This window comes from Pleurodeles waltl, chromosome 6 (genome assembly GCF_031143425.1).
Source record: "Pleurodeles waltl isolate 20211129_DDA chromosome 6, aPleWal1.hap1.20221129, whole genome shotgun sequence".
Taxonomy (NCBI): domain Eukaryota; kingdom Metazoa; phylum Chordata; class Amphibia; order Caudata; family Salamandridae; genus Pleurodeles; species Pleurodeles waltl.
This window is the reverse complement of record NC_090445.1, coordinates 329,987,959-330,006,139: the sequence shown is the minus strand read 5'-3', so window position 1 is coordinate 330,006,139 and position 18,181 is coordinate 329,987,959. Positions and strand designations below refer to the sequence as shown.

The window sequence follows — 18,181 nt, the reverse complement described above, 5'->3', positions numbered from 1 at the left end:
CTCTAGATGATGTCATGGAGGAATTGCATGCATTAAAGCCCTTTATGATGGACACTAATGCCTCTTTGCAACGTATTGAGGAGCAATGGTCCCAACACAAACAACAAATTTGTACTCTGGAAAAGAGAGTCAGTAACCTTGAAGATTGTAACACTGTCAATCCTCAGATCTCCAAGGACATAGCTCAACTTAAAAGGCTTACTGCAAACTTAGAAAATAGAAATAGGAGAAATAATCTTCGCCTTTCTGGGATTCCAGAAGGTTCGGAAGGCTCTAACATGATTGCATTCCTTCAAACAGAAATACCTTCAATTCTTCACTTGCCTTCTACCTCTCCCCTCTCTATCCATCGGGCACATCGTTTAGGTCCACATACTTCAACTGGTCCTCGTGCACACCCTAGAGGCATTATTATTCTCTTTCTCCAATTTACTGACTTTATGCAAATACTCTCGGAAGCCAAAAAGATGGGCTCTTTGCTATGGTCAGGTCATAAAGTGTTTTTCATACAAGACTTCTCTCCTGCTTCAGCTGCACGTCGCAAACAGTTTTTGAACTTACGTCCACAACTCAAATCCTTGAATATTAGATGTGGTCTTCTTCACCCATGCCTTTTCAAAATGACATTCAAGGACAAATCTTACTCGTTTGAGGAACCTTCGGCACTACAAACTTTTATTAACCAACACAAAACAGAAGCAATGGAACTAGGAGCAGCTGCAATTACTTGAAGATATAACTTAATTTGTCTTTAATGTCCTTTCTTTTTTTCTGGACAGTTTAATAGTTTACTTCTCTGCATCTTCTTATTGGTATGGAAGGCTACGCAGAGGTCAAGCAAGACAACAAGATAAGGGTTGCTAATGTCAGAGATGGTGGCTGTCTCCTCAGAGATGGTGGCTGTCTTCTTAGAAATACTGTAGTCTGAATCCAGACTAGTAGTTATGCAGGAGGATGTTGTTTTTGACCTCCTTGTGATATAGGATGTCAATGACCTTTCAATCATGTTCACCACAAATGGTATTTTGTCGATCAGGCAGTATTTAGCACAGACATCTGAGTCCAGGTTCTGTGTTTTCAGGGGGCAGGGTATGACTGATTGTCTGGGACACTGCCATGGCTTAGTAATGATTTCATGATGTTCAGTAGAGGTGTCATGGCCTTCTTATAAATGACATAATCTGCTTTTTAAACAGTCTTTATAATCTGTCTTTCAGGGATGGAGGAGTACAGCTACCTCGTCAGTGGAGAGAATGAATAAAGTACTCCATCCGATTTTGATGCAGCTGGTGATTGTGGTGATGTCCAGTCCTGTGTTATTAATGTGTTGCTGGTCATTGGGTAGACTGCCTTTGAAGCACTGATTGACTGTAGTGGACACCTCCTTAGTTGGATTATTGGAAGATCAGGCGTGGAGTTAACACAATGCTAAATTGTCACACAGAGTGTCTTGCTTTTGTTGGAGACTTCAATGATGATGGTCTTGTAGTAGGCGACCTAGGCCTATGAAATTAACCAGTCATGGGAGGCACAGAGACTTTTCAATGTGCCCTGATCTTCTTGTACCTATGTCCTTCACTTATTTTCTTGTCACCTAACGCAGTGAGCTTTTTATCTGTACCATGGCATGAAGAGTTTGGTTTTCATGATTTGTGGTTTGAATGGAGATTGAAGTCTGTCCATAGATCCTCAAAATATGTGCTGGGGTCAAATGTTGCTGCCAGTACGGTTGACATGAAGTGTATTCACTGGCACATTTCTGAAGAATTTACTGATCATTTTCAGTAGGTGTGGTGCAGCTCAAAGGAAATTGAGGTGTTAGCAGTCCATGTGTTGGGGTGTTTGATAGGTGACATCAGGCAAAGTGGTGCATATGAGGTGCAGATGTTCACCATGGCGTGGGTAGGGAGCATGATGAGCTGCGTGATGTCAGCACTGTTTGGACATTGACGAAGGCGTCCTTCATGGCTCTAGTTGATGCATCACCATGGAGAATGAAGTCTCCAACGAAGACTCTGTTTTTGAAGCTGGTGGATCCTGTTGCGATTAGTTTGAATGTTGCAGAGATGAATACCAGGTTGTTTCTGTGAGGAATAGATGAGGTGGAATGTGATGGTCTTTTGTTACTTATAACGGAGGTGACACCAAGACATCAAGGATATGACAGGTGGATGGGGTGAGCCAGATCTCTGTCATTATGTCATCATGAAGGCTCTTCCGTGTGATGAGGTCAGACATGCCTGCTGCATGCCTGACTGCAGAGAGGGCATTATTTTGTTTTTGGTGTTTTGGGAGTTTGGTGTGATTCCTATGAATGGTGACAAGTGGGATGTGGATGGGGTTTGTGTTGACTGCGTTGGTGCAATGCGTGTTTGTGTAGGATGCGCAGGGGCGTAAGATGGCAGATATTGTGAGAGGGGCTGTGGGAGGAAGGCACATGATGAAGTGATGCGGTTTGAGCTGTAAGGAGCAGATGGTCTGGCCCTTGGAAGGCCTGAGAGACCTGGTGCGACAGTTAAGGGTATAAAACGAGTGACCATGCACTGCTGGCTACAGCTCCCCAGGATAGGGACCCCTGCACCCTAACGTAAAATCGGGGTTGTAGCCAGGGTCTACAGTTATAAACCTTACAACAGAACTGGGGGGGGTGTGGAGCTGCCTTGACAGCACTATGCCTTCCTGCACCTTCACGTGAGTGATGCACACAGGAGGGAAGGGGCGCGCCGCCTCCCCCCGGTATGTTGCCTGGACATTGATATGCCTGCTGAGAGTCCAGACCATGATGTGCTGTGGCCAATTCCTAACCACGGAGCAGATGCAGAGCAGATGTTCCGCCGTCCCTGGGGTGGGGATGTCAAACGGGTTGGGCAGGCCATAAGTGGTTCGGATGTGCATATGGCTACCCCCCTGCCAGCCATCCCTGCAAAGCCGCCTCCTCCATCTCCCCGGGGTCCCCTCTCTTCCACCACTGCCGGTGGCCCTCCCCAGCGTTCACATGTTGCTGCAGAATTTTCTTTTTATTACACATGTGGCTGCGCGGCGCACCCTCCCACGGGGTTCTCTGGGGTCCTGGCTGTGAATTGTGGGATTGTCTCTCCAGGCAGTACTGCTGAATAATGCCTCCTTGTTCCCCGTGTATGAGAGAGAGCTCGCCGTGCCAGGCTCTGGGACAATCCCTCTCTGTCGCTAGTTCCACTCCCCTTCGTGAACCATACAAGGTTCAGCAGGCGCTGAGTGATACCCAGGGGCCCCGACATCCCCTCTCCCCTACCAGCAGCCACAATAACCCCAAATACCATTCCTCTTACAGTAGGCTCTATTTAGTGGACGGACTTCGATGGCGGGGAGCGGGGGCATCTCTCATTCACAGGGGCTCGGTGTTCTGGTGCAAGTGTCTTTGTTGGTCTCATTCGGGTGACGTCACTGCCGTCTCGGGGTGATGTCATTAGTCTGTGATCTCTTAGTGTTGTGAGTTTGGGGTCTCTTGGGGCTCAGAGAAATGAGGTGGCGTCTCATGTGTCACATGGTGACAGGAGGTGGGGGGAATCAGCCTCAACTGCATGGGTTTGATGTCCTCAGTCAGTGATATCATGTAGTTTCAGTGGTGTTAGTCGGCTCATGTTCGGTCTGTCGTGCATACGGGTATGGCTGGTGGTCGCTTTGCTATCATGGGACAGGATGTGAAGTTGCAACCAGAGCTGCCTTGTTTGGAAGTGGTGAACAAAGTTCGAGTCTCGGCGTAGGCTCATCATTCCTCCTGTGATTCTGGGGGAATAAGTGTTCGAAGTGTTTCTTTCCCAATCTTCCTTTCAGGAGACTGATGTTCCAATGCCACATTTTTTTTGGTGCCCGACTATCTCCCCATGACCACCTCCTCTGATTCACTACCCAACAAATGTGCCACTCATCTCTCCATAGCCCCTTACATTCATTCACTTGTTTGAAAGCGCTAGTAAGGGCTGGCTTTACTAATCCACTCAGCTGTCCACATAGAAAACAGACCTGTTCTTTGCATAGGCATATTAATCATCTAGCTACTTAATGTGAGTCAAAGCTGCCACTAGACAAAACTCCCATCTCTCTCTCTATCAGGAACATTATTCGCAATAGGTATTGTGACATTTTAATTGTTTCCTGAAGGCTGGACGTACAATGAACTTTTCAGCAGGTGCTTTCAAATCGCAAGTTTCGTAAATACTTGCTAAACACAGCGCCCCCCTGAGGTCAGCACCCGGTGCTGCAGCACCGCTCGCACCACCCTAAAGCTGGCCCCGGCCAGGCATTTGGTTTCATCACAGATCGAGACTCGGATCACCGAGTCTTTCAACCTTCTGATATCGAGAAAAGAGTATCACCGAGTTATGTTTCAATGAACAACTACTATCTAAGTATCATGATACCCCAATTACAATTACACACCACGTAGGCGTCGCCCAATTTTTTCTCCAAACTCCTCACTTTCCTCAGACTTTCCTATCTCCAGCCTGCCCCATCCCCTGCTTCTGCTCCCCCTTTCCTCTCGCTCTTATTTATCCCTGCGCACTCCGCCCATCTCTTCTTTTTACTCGTGTGTTCGCGACTCTCTCTTTTTTCTCATGACTTTTCCACTTTCCTCTCCACTAGCATCTTCTTCCGGTCTCATTCGTTATACTCCTACACTCACTCACTCTACCCTCAACCCCGCTCTTATTCGCCTTTACCCCCGCATTTCACTTTCGGTGCCCCCTCCTCTTCTGCTCTTTCTCTCCTCTTCTCTTTTCCCCTCCCCCGCCTTTCTCTCCTCGCTCCCACCCCTTTCCCAGTTCCTCTTCCTGTGAACTCTGCGTTTTCTTCCCTGACTGCGCCGCCTGTCCTGGGACCATTCATTTCTCTCGGCTGCTGGACCGGTGCCCCGCAGACCTCCCGTTTCGCAGCCCCCCAACCCGAGCCGGATTCCAGTCGGGGAGATGTACGAGGGGCGGGGTGTTGAGGCTGACGGCCAGGGCCCTCCCGGGGGCTTCAGCCTGGCCCAGGACTTCCTGAAGAGTCGGAAGGGGACGATTCTAGCGGCAGAGCTGGTAAAGCGACTCCACCCCAATAGCACACCAATATCACGCTAACACCCCTTCTAATGAGCCCTTCTCCGTGCATGTAAACTTTTCTTTTTAGGGAAAGTTTTCCGAAATTGTAGCCAACGAAGTTAACATTTCATGTTCTGCTGCTTCTTTCCTCAAAAATGTCGTATACAAATTTACCGCCACATGACACTGCCCGCCCCACAACCGACTATTCTTCCTACGGGAAATGCTCCCCCCGCCCTTGTAGAACACTTCCCCTAACATTCTACGAAAAGTAACCTCCTGTAAGAACACCATGCCCTATAAAACAAAGTTCCCCATAGTATGGACTCCCCTTTGAAACACACCCACCTCGAAATATTCCTTCTGTCCCTACAACTCCAATAAGATAACTTATTCTAACTGAACGTTATCCTATGAGAAAATCCGCCACATAAACATTCTCCTAGAGCATCCTCCCCACAACACTAACAGCGACATAACACCCTGGTCCTAAAATCCTGTACCAGCATTGTTGAACATAGTTGAACAACACCCCTCCCTTGACATTTCTTTTTTTGTGCATTTTTACATAGCACAAACTCGACCCGAAGACACTGGAGCGCTATATATGAGCACCAGTTACATTACACAGGGACACATACATTCTTCTGTAGGGACACTCCCCTCCAACCATTCATAGCAACATCTCACCCATTGGTACATTCTCTGTGTGTAACACTTGAATGTATGATTAGTCCTCCTGAGGTGGACATGGCATTATTCTCCTTTTATAACCATCATTCCGCGAGAGAACGTCGTCCCTGCTAGAGGTTATCAACGCGCTTTGCTAAGAATCCCCGCTAGGTGGCGCCGTGTACAAGCTGGACACCCTCCAAGCACGGCTATAAAACCCCTCTGTGTGGGTGTTCTCCCGAAGGGCGGCACGTGCACTGCACAAAGCGCTGCCCAACGACCGGCACGCGCGCGGCTCAATGAGCTGCACGCGCAAGCGAAAGGGAGTTTGTTTAAAATATGTAAGAAAATCTGAAGCCGTGTTTTGTAAGTTGTGCCTGGGAGTAAACTTGCGCGCACGGTCCACTATCCTGACACGCTGGCAAATCACGTGATGTGCTAAAATGTTCTTAGATACAAAAGTCGCGTGTTTGTTTGGAGTCGGTATTTTAGGTCAGTAGGCGATCTCGTGAGCGATTGCCAAAGAACAACCCTGACGCGTTGAAGCATTTAACCCCTTTGCTGCCAGGCCTTTTCCCCCTCCTGTGCCAGGCCTTTTTTTGCCTATTTGGGGCAGTTCGCGCTTAGGCCCTCATAACTTTTTGTCCACATAAGCTAACCAAGCCAAATTTGCGTCCTTTTTTTCCAATATCCTAGGGATTCTAGAGGTACCCAGACTTTGTGGGTTCCCCTGAAGGAGGCCAAGAAATTGGCCAAAATACAGGGAATATTTCGTTTTTTTCCAAAAAATTGGAAAAAGTGGCTGCAGAAGAAGGCTTGTGGTTTTTCCCCTGAAAATGGCATCAACAAAGGGTTTGCGGTGCTAAACTCAGCAGCTTCACAGCTTTCAGGAACAGGCAAACTTGAATCAGAAAACCCAATTTTTCAACACAATTTTGGCATTTTACTGGGACATACCCCATTTTTGCAATTTTTTGTGCTTTTAGCCTCCTTCCAGTCAGTGACGGAAATGGGCATGAAACCAATGCTGGATCCCAGAAACCTAAACATTTCTGAAAAGTAGACAAAATTCTGAATTCAGCAAGGGGTCATTTGTGTAGATCTTACAAGGGTTTCCTACAGAAAATAACAACTGAAAAAGAAAAATACTGAAATTGAGGTAAAAAAACATAAATGTTTCTCTACGTTTTACTCTGTAACTTTTCCCTGCAATGTCAGATTATCGAAAGCAATATACCGTTACGTCTGCTGGACTCCTCTGGTTGCGGGGATATATAGGGCTTGTAGGTTCATCAAGAACCCAAGGAACCCAGAGCGAATAAATGAGCTGCACCCTGCAGTGCGTTTTCATTCTATACCGGGTATACAGCAATTCATTTGCTGAAATATAAAGAGTAAAAAATTGCTATCAAGAAAACCTTTGTATTTCCAAAAAGGGCACAAGATAAGGTGTTGAGGAGCAGTGGTTATTTGCACATCTCTGAATTCCGGGGTGACCATACTAGCATGTGAATTACAGGGCATTTCTCAAATGTCTTTTTTACACACTCTCCTATATTTGGAAGGAAAAAATGTAGAGAAAGACAAGGGGCAATAACACTTGTTTTGCTAATCTATGTTCCCCCAAGTCTCCCGATAAAAATGATACCTCACTTGTGTGGGTAGGCCTAGCGCCTGCAACAGGAAACGCCCCAAAGCGCAACGTGGACACATCCAATTTTTTGGAAGAAAACAGAGGTGTTTTTTGCGAAGTGCCTACCTGTAGATTTTGGCCTCTAGCTCAGCCGGCACCTAGGGAAACCTACCAAACCTGTGCATTTCTGAAAACTAGAGACCTAGGGGAATCCAAGGAGGGGTGACTTGCGGGGCTCGGACCAGGTTCTGTTACCCAGAATCCTTTGCAAACCTCAACATTTGGCTAAAAAAACACATGTTCCTCACATTTCTGTGGCAGAAAGTTCGGGAATCTGAGAGGAGCCACAAATTTCCTTCCACCTAGCGTTCCCCCAAGTCTCCCGATAAAAATGATACCTCACTTGTGTGGGTAGGCCTAGCGCCCACACCGGGAGCGACCTTTGCCTACGGGGTCGCTCCCCCCGCGTGACATTGGCGACAAAAAACAAATCCCAGGTGCCTAGTGGTTTCTGCCCCCTTGGGGGCAGATTGACCTAAAATCGGCCAATCTGCCCCCAAGGTGGGCAGAAATGGCCTAAATACAATTTGCCCCCCAGGGGAGCGACCCTTGCCTGATGGGTCGCTCCCCATCTCTAAAAAAACAAAAAAAACAACAAAAAAAACACAATTTATTTTATGCCCTGGTGCCTAGAGGGTTCTGCCCCCCCTGGGGGCAGAAATGGCCTAAAATAAATTTGCCCCCCCAACCGCCCCCCCCCCCCCCGGAGCGACCCTTGCCTACGGGGACGCTCCCCCTGCGTGACATTGGCGCCAAAAAACAAATCCCAGGTGCCTAGTGGTTTCTGCCCCCTTGGGGGCAGATTGACCTAAAATCGGCCAATCTGCCCCCAGGGGGGGCAGAAATGGCCTAAAATAAATTGCCCCCCCCACCCCCCAGGGAGCGACCCTTGCCTAAGGGGTCGCTCCCCTTGCGTGAAATTCACGCAAAGAAAAAACTCCCTGGTGTCTAGTGGTTTCTACCCCCCTTGGGGGCAGATTGGCCTCATCAAAATAGGCCAATCTGCCCCCCTTGGGGGCAGAAATGGCCTAAATATAATTTTCCCCCAAGGAGAGCGACCCTTGCCTAAGGGGTCGCTCCCCACCTAAAAAAAAAAAAAAACGTAAAAAAAAAAAAAAAAATTAATAATAGGCTGATCTGCCCCCGGGGGGGCAGAAAAGGCCTTCCCGAAAATATGCCCCCCCTGGGAGCGACCCTTGCCCAAGGGGTCGCTCCCTTTTGTCAATAACAACAACAACAAAAAAAATCCCTGGTGTCTAGTGGGTTTGCAAGCAATCCGGCTTTTGAAACCCTCGGAGGGACTTCAAAGGGAAGGAAATACATTTCATTCCCTTTGAAGCCCCTCCGGGCCTCCCCCACGTGATTGAAAGTGAAATGCTTAGCATTTCTCTTTCAATCGCGCTGGAAGCTCTGCTTCCAGCGCGATGGGGTAGGCCCCTGTGACTAATCAGCGCGCGCTCGCGCGCTGACGTGGTTGGGGGGGTTGGGGGTGGAAGGGGAAGGTCTTCCCCTTCCATCCCTGGTTTGGGGGGGAGGGGGTGCAGGGGGGGGGGGGCGCGCTAGCGCTCCCCCAAGTTCCCCTGTGCCATGGACGAGATGATCTCGTCCAAGGCACAGGGGAACTGTAGCCTTGGACGAGATCATCTCGTCCAAGGCACAGAACCGGTTAATAAAGAGAGAGCTTAGTTTAGGACACAGACTCAGCATTATTTTCTATAAGTGGAGGTTCGTATGTATGCATGCAAAGGATACGTTTAATCAGGGGCGGCTCCTCCGCTATGGTGGAGGAGCGCCCCCCCAAACCCTTCACCTCGCCCCCCCGACCCCGCAGCCGCTGCTGCAAAACTTTTATAGTAAAACATAATAAACTGTTTTTATTATGCTTTTACTGCAAAGGGGGCGGGTCCACAGGCGTGACAGCACTCCCCCAAACGTGCATGCGCAGTAGGCTCTGTCCAAACCAGCAACGCTGTGCCGAATTGGAGAGAGCAAGCAGCGACTCCCACTCTGCCTTGGAGCACCCATCCATGGCGCTTCATCCAGTCCTACAGCTGGTTTTGCCAGCAGCATGAAAGCAGCGGTAGGATTGGACGCAGGGCAGGCTGGGAGCCTCAGCCTGTCCCTCCAGATGAGGAGCGGTTCGGAGGTGGCGCGGCGAAACAGGTACGTTTTAAAAAACATTTATTTATTTTTTAATCGCCCCCATCCGACCAGTTGCCACCCTGTCCCTTCTCCCTCCCACAACTGCGTTTAGTGCGAACTAACGTTACCACCTCACTCAGTACGAAATCTAAAATATATACGATTTCCAGAGAGGTGTGAAATATACATGGCAGACCGGTGGGGATATGTTCAAAAGCTCAGGATGTGCATGTGACTGTGCATGTGAGTAGGAATAGGGGTGCAGTCCTGTATTTCAATTGGTGATCCCATTAAGATTAAGGGATATTAAGCTATTTGGGTGATGGGATGATGCAGGCTTGAAAAGATGCCGTTCCTGCTTAAGGGCAGGAAGACGTGCTACTTTTGAGAATGGTGAAAATAGATGAAAAGAAAGTGACATCCTCAAAATGAGGGTGAGTTAACTGGTATGGGAAAGGCAGGGACATTTTAAGGATTTTGTGCTCCACTGGCCAAACATAATTTGTGCTACCTTCACAAAACAACTCTGATTTTATTATAAATTTTTAGCTAATTCAGGCCCCTGGCAACTATGGTTGGATCACTAGAAACCCTCTTCCCTGGCTAGCCTCCACCTTGGCCTAGTCCTAGGACAAATAGTCTCTCCTGGCCAGCAACAGAGAAGCCAAATGATTAGATGCAAGAAAAAGATAGCTGCATGTGGACTGGTGCCTCACTTTTAGGCCTGTGATTTTTTATGTTGACTACACTCCTGTTTCAGCTCTATGAGGAACAGGAACTCTGAGTCGGGTGGCACTAGACTATGATCACACCAACCCAGCAGTGACACCGGATGGACAGTGCATTCATGGAAGGAACAAATAATGCTGCTGAGTCCTGTACTTTGACATGTGGGCTGCCTTCAGACCCTACCTGCCGCAAGGAATCTCCACCTGGACTGTACCAGAAAAACAAGGACTATTGATCTGACCAAGCCTTCTACCCACAATATGGTGTAGCTAAACTGTCAGCACCGTTCGGTGCACTGCCTGAGCTGCATCGGACTGCTGTTGGGAGTCAGGTACCACTTGGCGGGAATCACACCGATCTGACAGAAGCTCTACAAGGTCCATGCAGTCGCAAAGGGAGCACAAATGCCAATTTCTATTGCACAGTGAGTGGCATATGCTGCATAAAGGCAAAGGCCTGTGCAGTTAAACAGGGACTATAAAGTCTAAAATGCTAAAGAACTTGCTGAATCTAAACAGAATCAGCCTGGCCCTGGGTGAAAAAAGTAAGTCAAGTTTAACGAGGGTGATCCTTGAAAAGTGGGTGCGCTGGCCAGACCCCTTTATGCCCATGCCTTAAGACCCCTTTGGGGAAAGGTGTAGAACAGTGGTTCCCAACCTTTTGACTTCTGTGTATGCACCATTTTATCATTACTGGAAACCGGTGTTACAGGGTTAGGAATAAAAGAACAACACAACTCTGTTTGGCAAATAATATGAGCATTCATGAATAACGGCCTGGAGGGCATCACAGCTCTGTGACTGATACCGCACTCAACTCTGTCAGTTCAAACAGCCCTTTTTATATGTTCACGACACCTTGAATGCGTCTTATCACTTGTCATGCATTTTGATTTAAGCGCCTGCTTGGTACATTGTGTATCTACCTACGTTAGCATAAAGTCACATTTCTCCTTGAGAAAGCATCTAATTAAGCATTTACAGAAAAGCGAAGGTTACACATCTGTCACAAGCACATTTGTTAATAAACCGCAATGTCTTTTATCTCACATTCTGAAGCCTATCAGTACTTTCTCCTTTGATTAACGCCAGACTTGGAACTATGTCTGTCTGGCCTCCCTTGCACAGCTGCTGGCCTTCAAACATCAAGGCTTATTGTGTTCCCTTTCTAAAACCACCGTGGTGTGTCCTTCCTTTGTGAAGTTATGACTCGAGCTTTCTATGGCCTTCTACTTGCATTATGAATAAATGTTTCTGCTTGTCTTGCCTCCATGCTTCCTGTCCTGAGCTCTCTATTTGGATGCCATGATGCTCGTCCTCCTGCACTTTTCTAGCTACCCTAATAGTGAACATCCCACTCAACTTCTGGCTAACTTTCTTGCAGAATCCCACCACTATTTGAAAGATACAAAACATCAATAAGATCACCACAAGTATCGGGAATAACCCCTTAACCAGTCCTGACAACCAGAATGTCATCCATATAAACCACTGTGAAAACCATTCGTCGGGGGCACCCCCCTCGTCTGCCATCTTCTTCCGTAGGTTATGTAGAGTCTGTATGGCCTCTGTTATTGTTCCGGTGTCTGCATCATTAGCTGGCACGTATGTGCAACAGGCAGTTCTGATTTTGGCACAAACCTTACCCTCCATGGCCATCATCAAGTCTAGCACATACCTATGTTGCATGAGCATCATCCTCACAACCCGCATTCTTCCTTGACTGCATTGAACCCATCTTCAGTCGTGTTAATGGTCTTCATCAGTTCCCATCTGGTTATTTGCAGCCAGCGGGCAGTTGCCTTTGCTTGGACAAATGGGAAGATGCTTCCGAAGAACAATTGGGCATCATTGAACAACCTTGGCCCTTGTGGAACGTCTTCCCAGGTTGCAGTACCCATATAATCTGCTTATCTCTTCTTCCGATGGTGTAGCAAGGTGGTTGGACGGCTCATGGGGTGGTCATGTAACTTTGAGATGTCCACCCCTGGAATCACCAGGGAGGGGGTGTGCACAGTAACTAAGGAACAAAGACCTCTCCATCCGGAAGGAAGTCGCGAGTACAGCCATTCTCTGCATTGCCAATAGTAGTCCATCAGACTGGAGGTGCCCCATTGCATGTGGTGATGCAATTGATGTTTCTCCCTACCGGGACTGTTTCATTCACTCTGAAACATAAAAAGAAAACAATTGGTGTTCTACCTGCTCGAAGAGTGGATGGCATTTTTACCCAAGTTAATATATATTTTTTAAATTTGTTTTTTATTATTATTTCAACAGTGAAAAAATACAATTGTATTCCCAAATTGCATGATTATACAGTTATTTTCATGTCCCAGTGCCAGTTACTCATATGTCTTTGCGTTCATAGCAGTGTAATTGCCATTTATACATTTAGCTAAAATTATTTGGAGACATTGTGTACACGGGAAATACAATAAAGAAGCATAACATAAAAGATAATTGAGAGAGGACTAAAGATAGAGAGAAAGGAAAGGGGATGTGAGATCGAGATCGAGGAAGTTGTACGCAGCGGGGGGAGGGGGAGGAAGGGGAGGAGGAAGGGAGCCACCCGCATCACCCGTCAACAGAGCCCATAACAATAACTGGAGCAGTGCAACATATGCTCCCATAGTAGTTTTGGCACGGGGCAATCTAGGGCGGCTCGGCGATCACACATGTTCAAGGGGAGGACGCAGGAGGGATAGAGGTGCAGGCAGGGTGGGGCCACTATGAAAGGAAAACAGGAGGCGGCCCTCGGCAATCAGCACGCTTATATACTTTCCCTCCTTTGATTTGATTTATTTGTTCTAGAGCGTCTGTATCTCATTGTGCCCCGTATCTCATGTCCCTGCTGTTTCTATTGATTCAATTGTTCCTTACTGAATTGCATCTTTACTGAGTTTTCTGGGATAACTAACTGTGCCAACGTTGTAAGTATGTTCTGTGAGTTGTCTGATGTTGCCTTGTCAGTTCCATTTGCTCAGGGGGGTCGTTTATCATCTTTGCTTTCCAAGGTTGTCACAAAGGAGTTCCAGGTTTCTCCCCCCTTAACCTGGACCCCTTTTTCCTGGAGTGATTGCAGTGTTTGTGCTTCTGCTTTTGCCCAGCGTAACAGCTCGACTTGCTACTGACAGGTGCTCGGCGCTTTCCAATGCATAGCTATCAGACGCCTATACAGCACTAGTGCTAATGCTATGCATCTATGTGTCTGCTTTCGTCTTTTGGATCTAACACCGATTCCTAGCAAGCATAGCTCCGGCTTGGGGGACAATGGAGTATCCATCCACTCAGTTAACAACGTTATTATATCATTCCATGTATGCAGAATTGGAGGGCATTCCCATGTCATGTGGAAAAAGGTGGCTTCTGTGACTCCGCATCTGGGGCACCTCTGTGGCGTTTGGGGAAACATGCATGCCAGTCGATGTGGTGATAAATATGTTTGGTGTACATAATTGAACTGCGTGTAGTGGAATCGGGGGTTACGTGACACTTCATAGATCATTGTCATAGCCTGGTTCCATGCGTGCTGCGAGAGCGGTTCTGGGAGTACCTGATCCCATCTATGTTTTGCTTGTTCCTGTCCGTGTTCAGTATGTGTTGTCAGGATTCTATATATTCTCAATACATTTATTGGGGCGACTACGCGATCTAATAGATCGTGTAGTATAGGAACCGCTTTAGGTTCATTATTTCCACAGTTCCAGATTGAGCGTACTAAGTGTCGTACTGCACCAAACGCTCCCTTGTCCCAAGTTATGAGCGCTGGCCAATGCCTCATATGTTAGGAGGTGCCCTTCGCCGTAGATATCACCCACTGTTTGTATGCCCTTCTCGGGCCATGTAATCAGGCCTAACTTTGCTGCTATCTTTTTGATTTTTGGAATGGCCAGTAGTGGGATCTTAGGGGAATACTGTGGTTTCTTGTCCCCAGCTAGTGCAAATCAGCCCAAGACCCAATAGGCTGTGTTTAATTAAAATGTTTTGTATATGCCATGAGACAATGCGGTCCATCAGATAATATAGTATGTTAGTATGACCTAAGTCCGTATGTACCGTCTGTGTTTCTTCGCTCATGGGATTTCCTAGCCATTTAAACACCCATTGCAACTGGGCGGATTCATAATATAGTTCAAATCGTGGTGCCCCAAGTCCTCCTAGTGTAAGTGGTTGATGTATTTTCGGTAGCGCCACGCACCAGCGACCGTTGCTCCATACTAAGTCTGTTAGTATGCTATTAAGTGGTTTGAAAAAGGATGTGGGAGGTACCAGTGGTAGCGCCATAAAGAAGTACAGTAGATGCGGTAATACAATCATCTTTGCTATGGCCACTCTTCCCATGGGAGAAAGTGGAAGCGAACACCAGAAAGGTAAAGAGCCCCTAACGGATCTAATCACTTGTCCCAGGTTGCCGTCTTTGAGGTCCTGGGGGTCGTGATACACATTTATTCCTAAATATTTAAAAGTGGTGTGACACCATTTCAGGTCCCCCGGATTGGAGGTTAAACGGTGTGATTCCGGTATGGGACGTAGGGGAAATAGGCAGGATTTTGACCAGTTCACTTTTAATCCAGACACCGTACCAAATTGGTCCAGCAGGCCCAATAAGTCAGGTAGGGATTCTGTGTGGTTTCGTAGGAATATTAATGCATCATCCGCGTACAGTGACACTATACGATGTGTGCGTCCATCCAAAATGCCTCATTCCCGAGCTAATGTACGTAGCCGGGCAGCTAATGGTTCAATGGCAAGAGCGAATAGTAGTGGGGATAATGGGAAGCCCTGTCTGGTGCCTCTTTCAATACTGAACTTCTAAGATATAGTGTTGCCTTTCTTGACTCTTGCTGTTGGAAGACCCTAACCCAGCTGATATATGTCTTTCCGAATCCCATTCGGTTAAGAGTTTCTATCAGGAAGGGCCATCCTAGCGTATCAAACACTTTTTCAATATTTAGTGATACTGCTACATGTTTGTATTCGCCCTCTGGGGTATTTGCCATCAGACGTAGAAGATTCCGTATATTAATGAAAGTATTGCGGCCAGGTATGAAACCGGACTGGTCTTGTTGGACCAGGTCCGGCAGCCAAGGGAGCAGGCAATTTGCTAAGATTTTACCGAGCAATTTACAATCTGTGTTCAACAACGACAGTGGCCTGTATGAGCGAACATCCAGTGGATCACGACCTGGTTTAGGCAATACCGCTATCAGCGCTTCACGTAAGGTGTCTGGTAATTGACCTTGCTTTAAGGCGTCAGCATTTCTAGATATGGGGCTAACGTTTGTGCCGAGAATGTGCTATAATACTCTATGGGAATGCCATCGCTACCTGGTGCTTTGCCATATGCTAATTGTTGCAAAGCCTGTTGTATCTCTGCGAGATCTATTGGTTTCTCCAGGTCCCCCACCTGTGTGGCAGTTAGGCGACTTAATTGTATCCCTCTGAAGAACTTGTTTAACTGTTCTGCTGAGGGGGGGGGAGGTTTGAGCCTTGTATAATTTTCTGTAATACTCTCAGAAGGCGCTATTTATTTCCTCTTGGGTGTTTATTATTATCCCTGTGTCGAGGCGGATGGCCCCTATAGGGGAGTTCCGTTGTTCGTTCTTTAGCAGCCATGCCAGAATTCTCCCTGATCTGTCCCCTTCTGCATGTGTGCGGGCCAGGTAATGGCGGTAATCGTATTGCCTAAGGTGCTGATCCGCCTCATTCCACTGTGCTCGCAGTCTAGCGAGCTCCGCGTCAGCTACTGTGCCCTCTGCTTGTTTGCACTCTGCAGTGCGAACATCCTGTTCCCACTTGCGGAGCTCTTGCGTCAGTGTTTGCCGTACTCCCACTGTCATTTATAAACATGTTCCCCTTATTACCACCTTATGTGTATCCCATTAATTTGCTCTAGAGCTCGTTGTCCCATTGTTTAGGGTAAAATAAGAGGTGATGTGCGTAGCTATTTCTTTTCTGAACGGGGGATCTTGCAGCAAGCTTGGTTGGAGACACCAAGTTGGAATGCAAGCGCGTGGCCTGCCCCATTTAATGTGAGCTATAAGTGGACAGTGATCTGAGATTACCTTTGCAGTGTATTCTGCACCTGTAATTATGTGCATCAGATCTTGCGAGCTGAGTATTAAATCTATACGGGTGTGTAGTAGATGTACAGGGGAGTGATATGAGTATTCTCTTTCTTGAGGATGTAGATGTCTATATACGTCTATCAGACGGCGGTCTGTTATCCATGATTGTAGTATCTGTGAATTTTTCCTTACTGGGGCGGCTACTAATGGGGCGTGTGACCTTTCCATATCTACTTGTGGGACACAATTCATGTCCCCTCCCCAAATACTAGGTGAAGTTAGGACATTTGATAGGTGTGAGTTAGTGTTTTGTAGGAATTCACCCTGTTTAACATTTGGGGCATATAACCCATTAATCACTAGCGGTTCGCCGTCCAGCGAGCCTTCTAGTTGTATAAACCTGCCTCCTTTGTCCGTTGTGCTGCGCTTCACTGTATATGGGACCTCTGGGGCTATCCAAATCAGTACTTCTCTTGCAAAAGTCGATGTCCCAGAACCATATATTAGTCCCACCCATCTCCTCTCCATCTGTTTGATATCTTCCGGTGTGACATGTGTTTCTTGCAGTATGGCTATGTGTATGTGCATGTGATGGCGTTTTAAGTGTGCATATATCCTATTTTGTTTAGACATACCTGCCATACCTTTCACATTCCAAGTTAGTATGTTATATATGGGTTACTTGTGCATTATATTGTGTAGACTTATCTCTTCCCATCAATCCCACCCGAAGAGCTATAGCTCCGATCTCCCCACTGCCACTCAGGCCCCCTCCAGCGCGTGCCCCCATATTCCCCTCCCCCGCATCCCGATCTTTTGTGTAGAATAATAGTGACCATAGGAAAGTGGGATAGACCCCGCCATTAGAAAAGAAGAGTAAGAGAATCAACATTGGATAGTAAAAAGGATATATTGGGCAAGGCCCAACTTTAAACAGTGTGGCACAACCGGTGCCTAAACTAGTATCTGTGCAGTTCTGTTCCATTCGGGTACCGTTCAGGTGGTGGGGGACGTGGGTTAGTGGAGGTCGGGCACCTTGGTGGCCCACCTCCATGATGCTTTTTTCCCTGCGCAGCCCCAAATGAAATTTTGTTATCCAACACTGGTATTTCCGCATCTTGCAGAGTCAGCGCCGGACTGGGGGGGGAAGAGGGTGGGGAGGGGGTGGCTTGCCCCCGGTTATTACAGGGTGGGCGAGCTCACTCAAGACAACGTCAGTGAGTTCTCACATTATTTCATCTGCCAGACGTGGAGCAAGGTCGGGCCACCCAGCAATTGGGAGAGGGAGGAACTGGATCCACTACGTAAGGAGCCGCTGTCATTGAGGTCTGCTTCACTTTTAGTGTCCGATAGCGATCGTGCGAATGTGCTAGTTTCTTTTAAAACTTGCGCCTGGTCGGCCGCCATCTGTGACTTTGTTGGACGTGCCGTTGTGCTTTTCTTTTTCTTTCTCCGGGAGCTGGGGGTAATCCATTCTTCCTTTGCTGTGTCATCTTTGGATGAGTCAACCAGGCCCTTGGCATGTATCCATGTCCATGCATCCTCCGGAGTAGGGAACATAAGAGTCTTTTCATCAATTATTATTCGGATGCGAGCTGGGAACATGAGTGAGTAAGTAATTTTGTGTTTGCCCAATAGTTGTTCAATTTTGACATACAATGCTCTTTTACGTTGTACTTCCATTGTATAGTCTGAATAGGCTGTTACGTTACTGTTTTCTAAACTGACTGTGCCTGAAGTTCTGAAGTATTATAGGACTAGATCTATGTCTCTATAATTTATGAACCGTGCTATCAGAGGTCGGGGTGGAGCGCC

The 18,181-nt window shown here is 47.3% G+C and overlaps 1 protein-coding gene across 1 annotated transcript in view; it reads left to right on the top strand.

Annotated features, from left to right (window-relative positions):
• Positions 1-4,812: 4,812 nt before the first annotated feature.
• Positions 4,813-18,181, top strand: part of CMTM5 (CKLF like MARVEL transmembrane domain containing 5) — a 63,882-nt gene continuing 50,513 nt past the window's right edge. Inside the window, exon 1 of the mRNA XM_069238184.1 lies at positions 4,813-5,057. Within this exon, the coding sequence (XP_069094285.1) occupies positions 4,947-5,057 (111 nt within the window). The 5' untranslated portion in view covers positions 4,813-4,946. The remainder of the gene's footprint in view (positions 5,058-18,181) is intronic.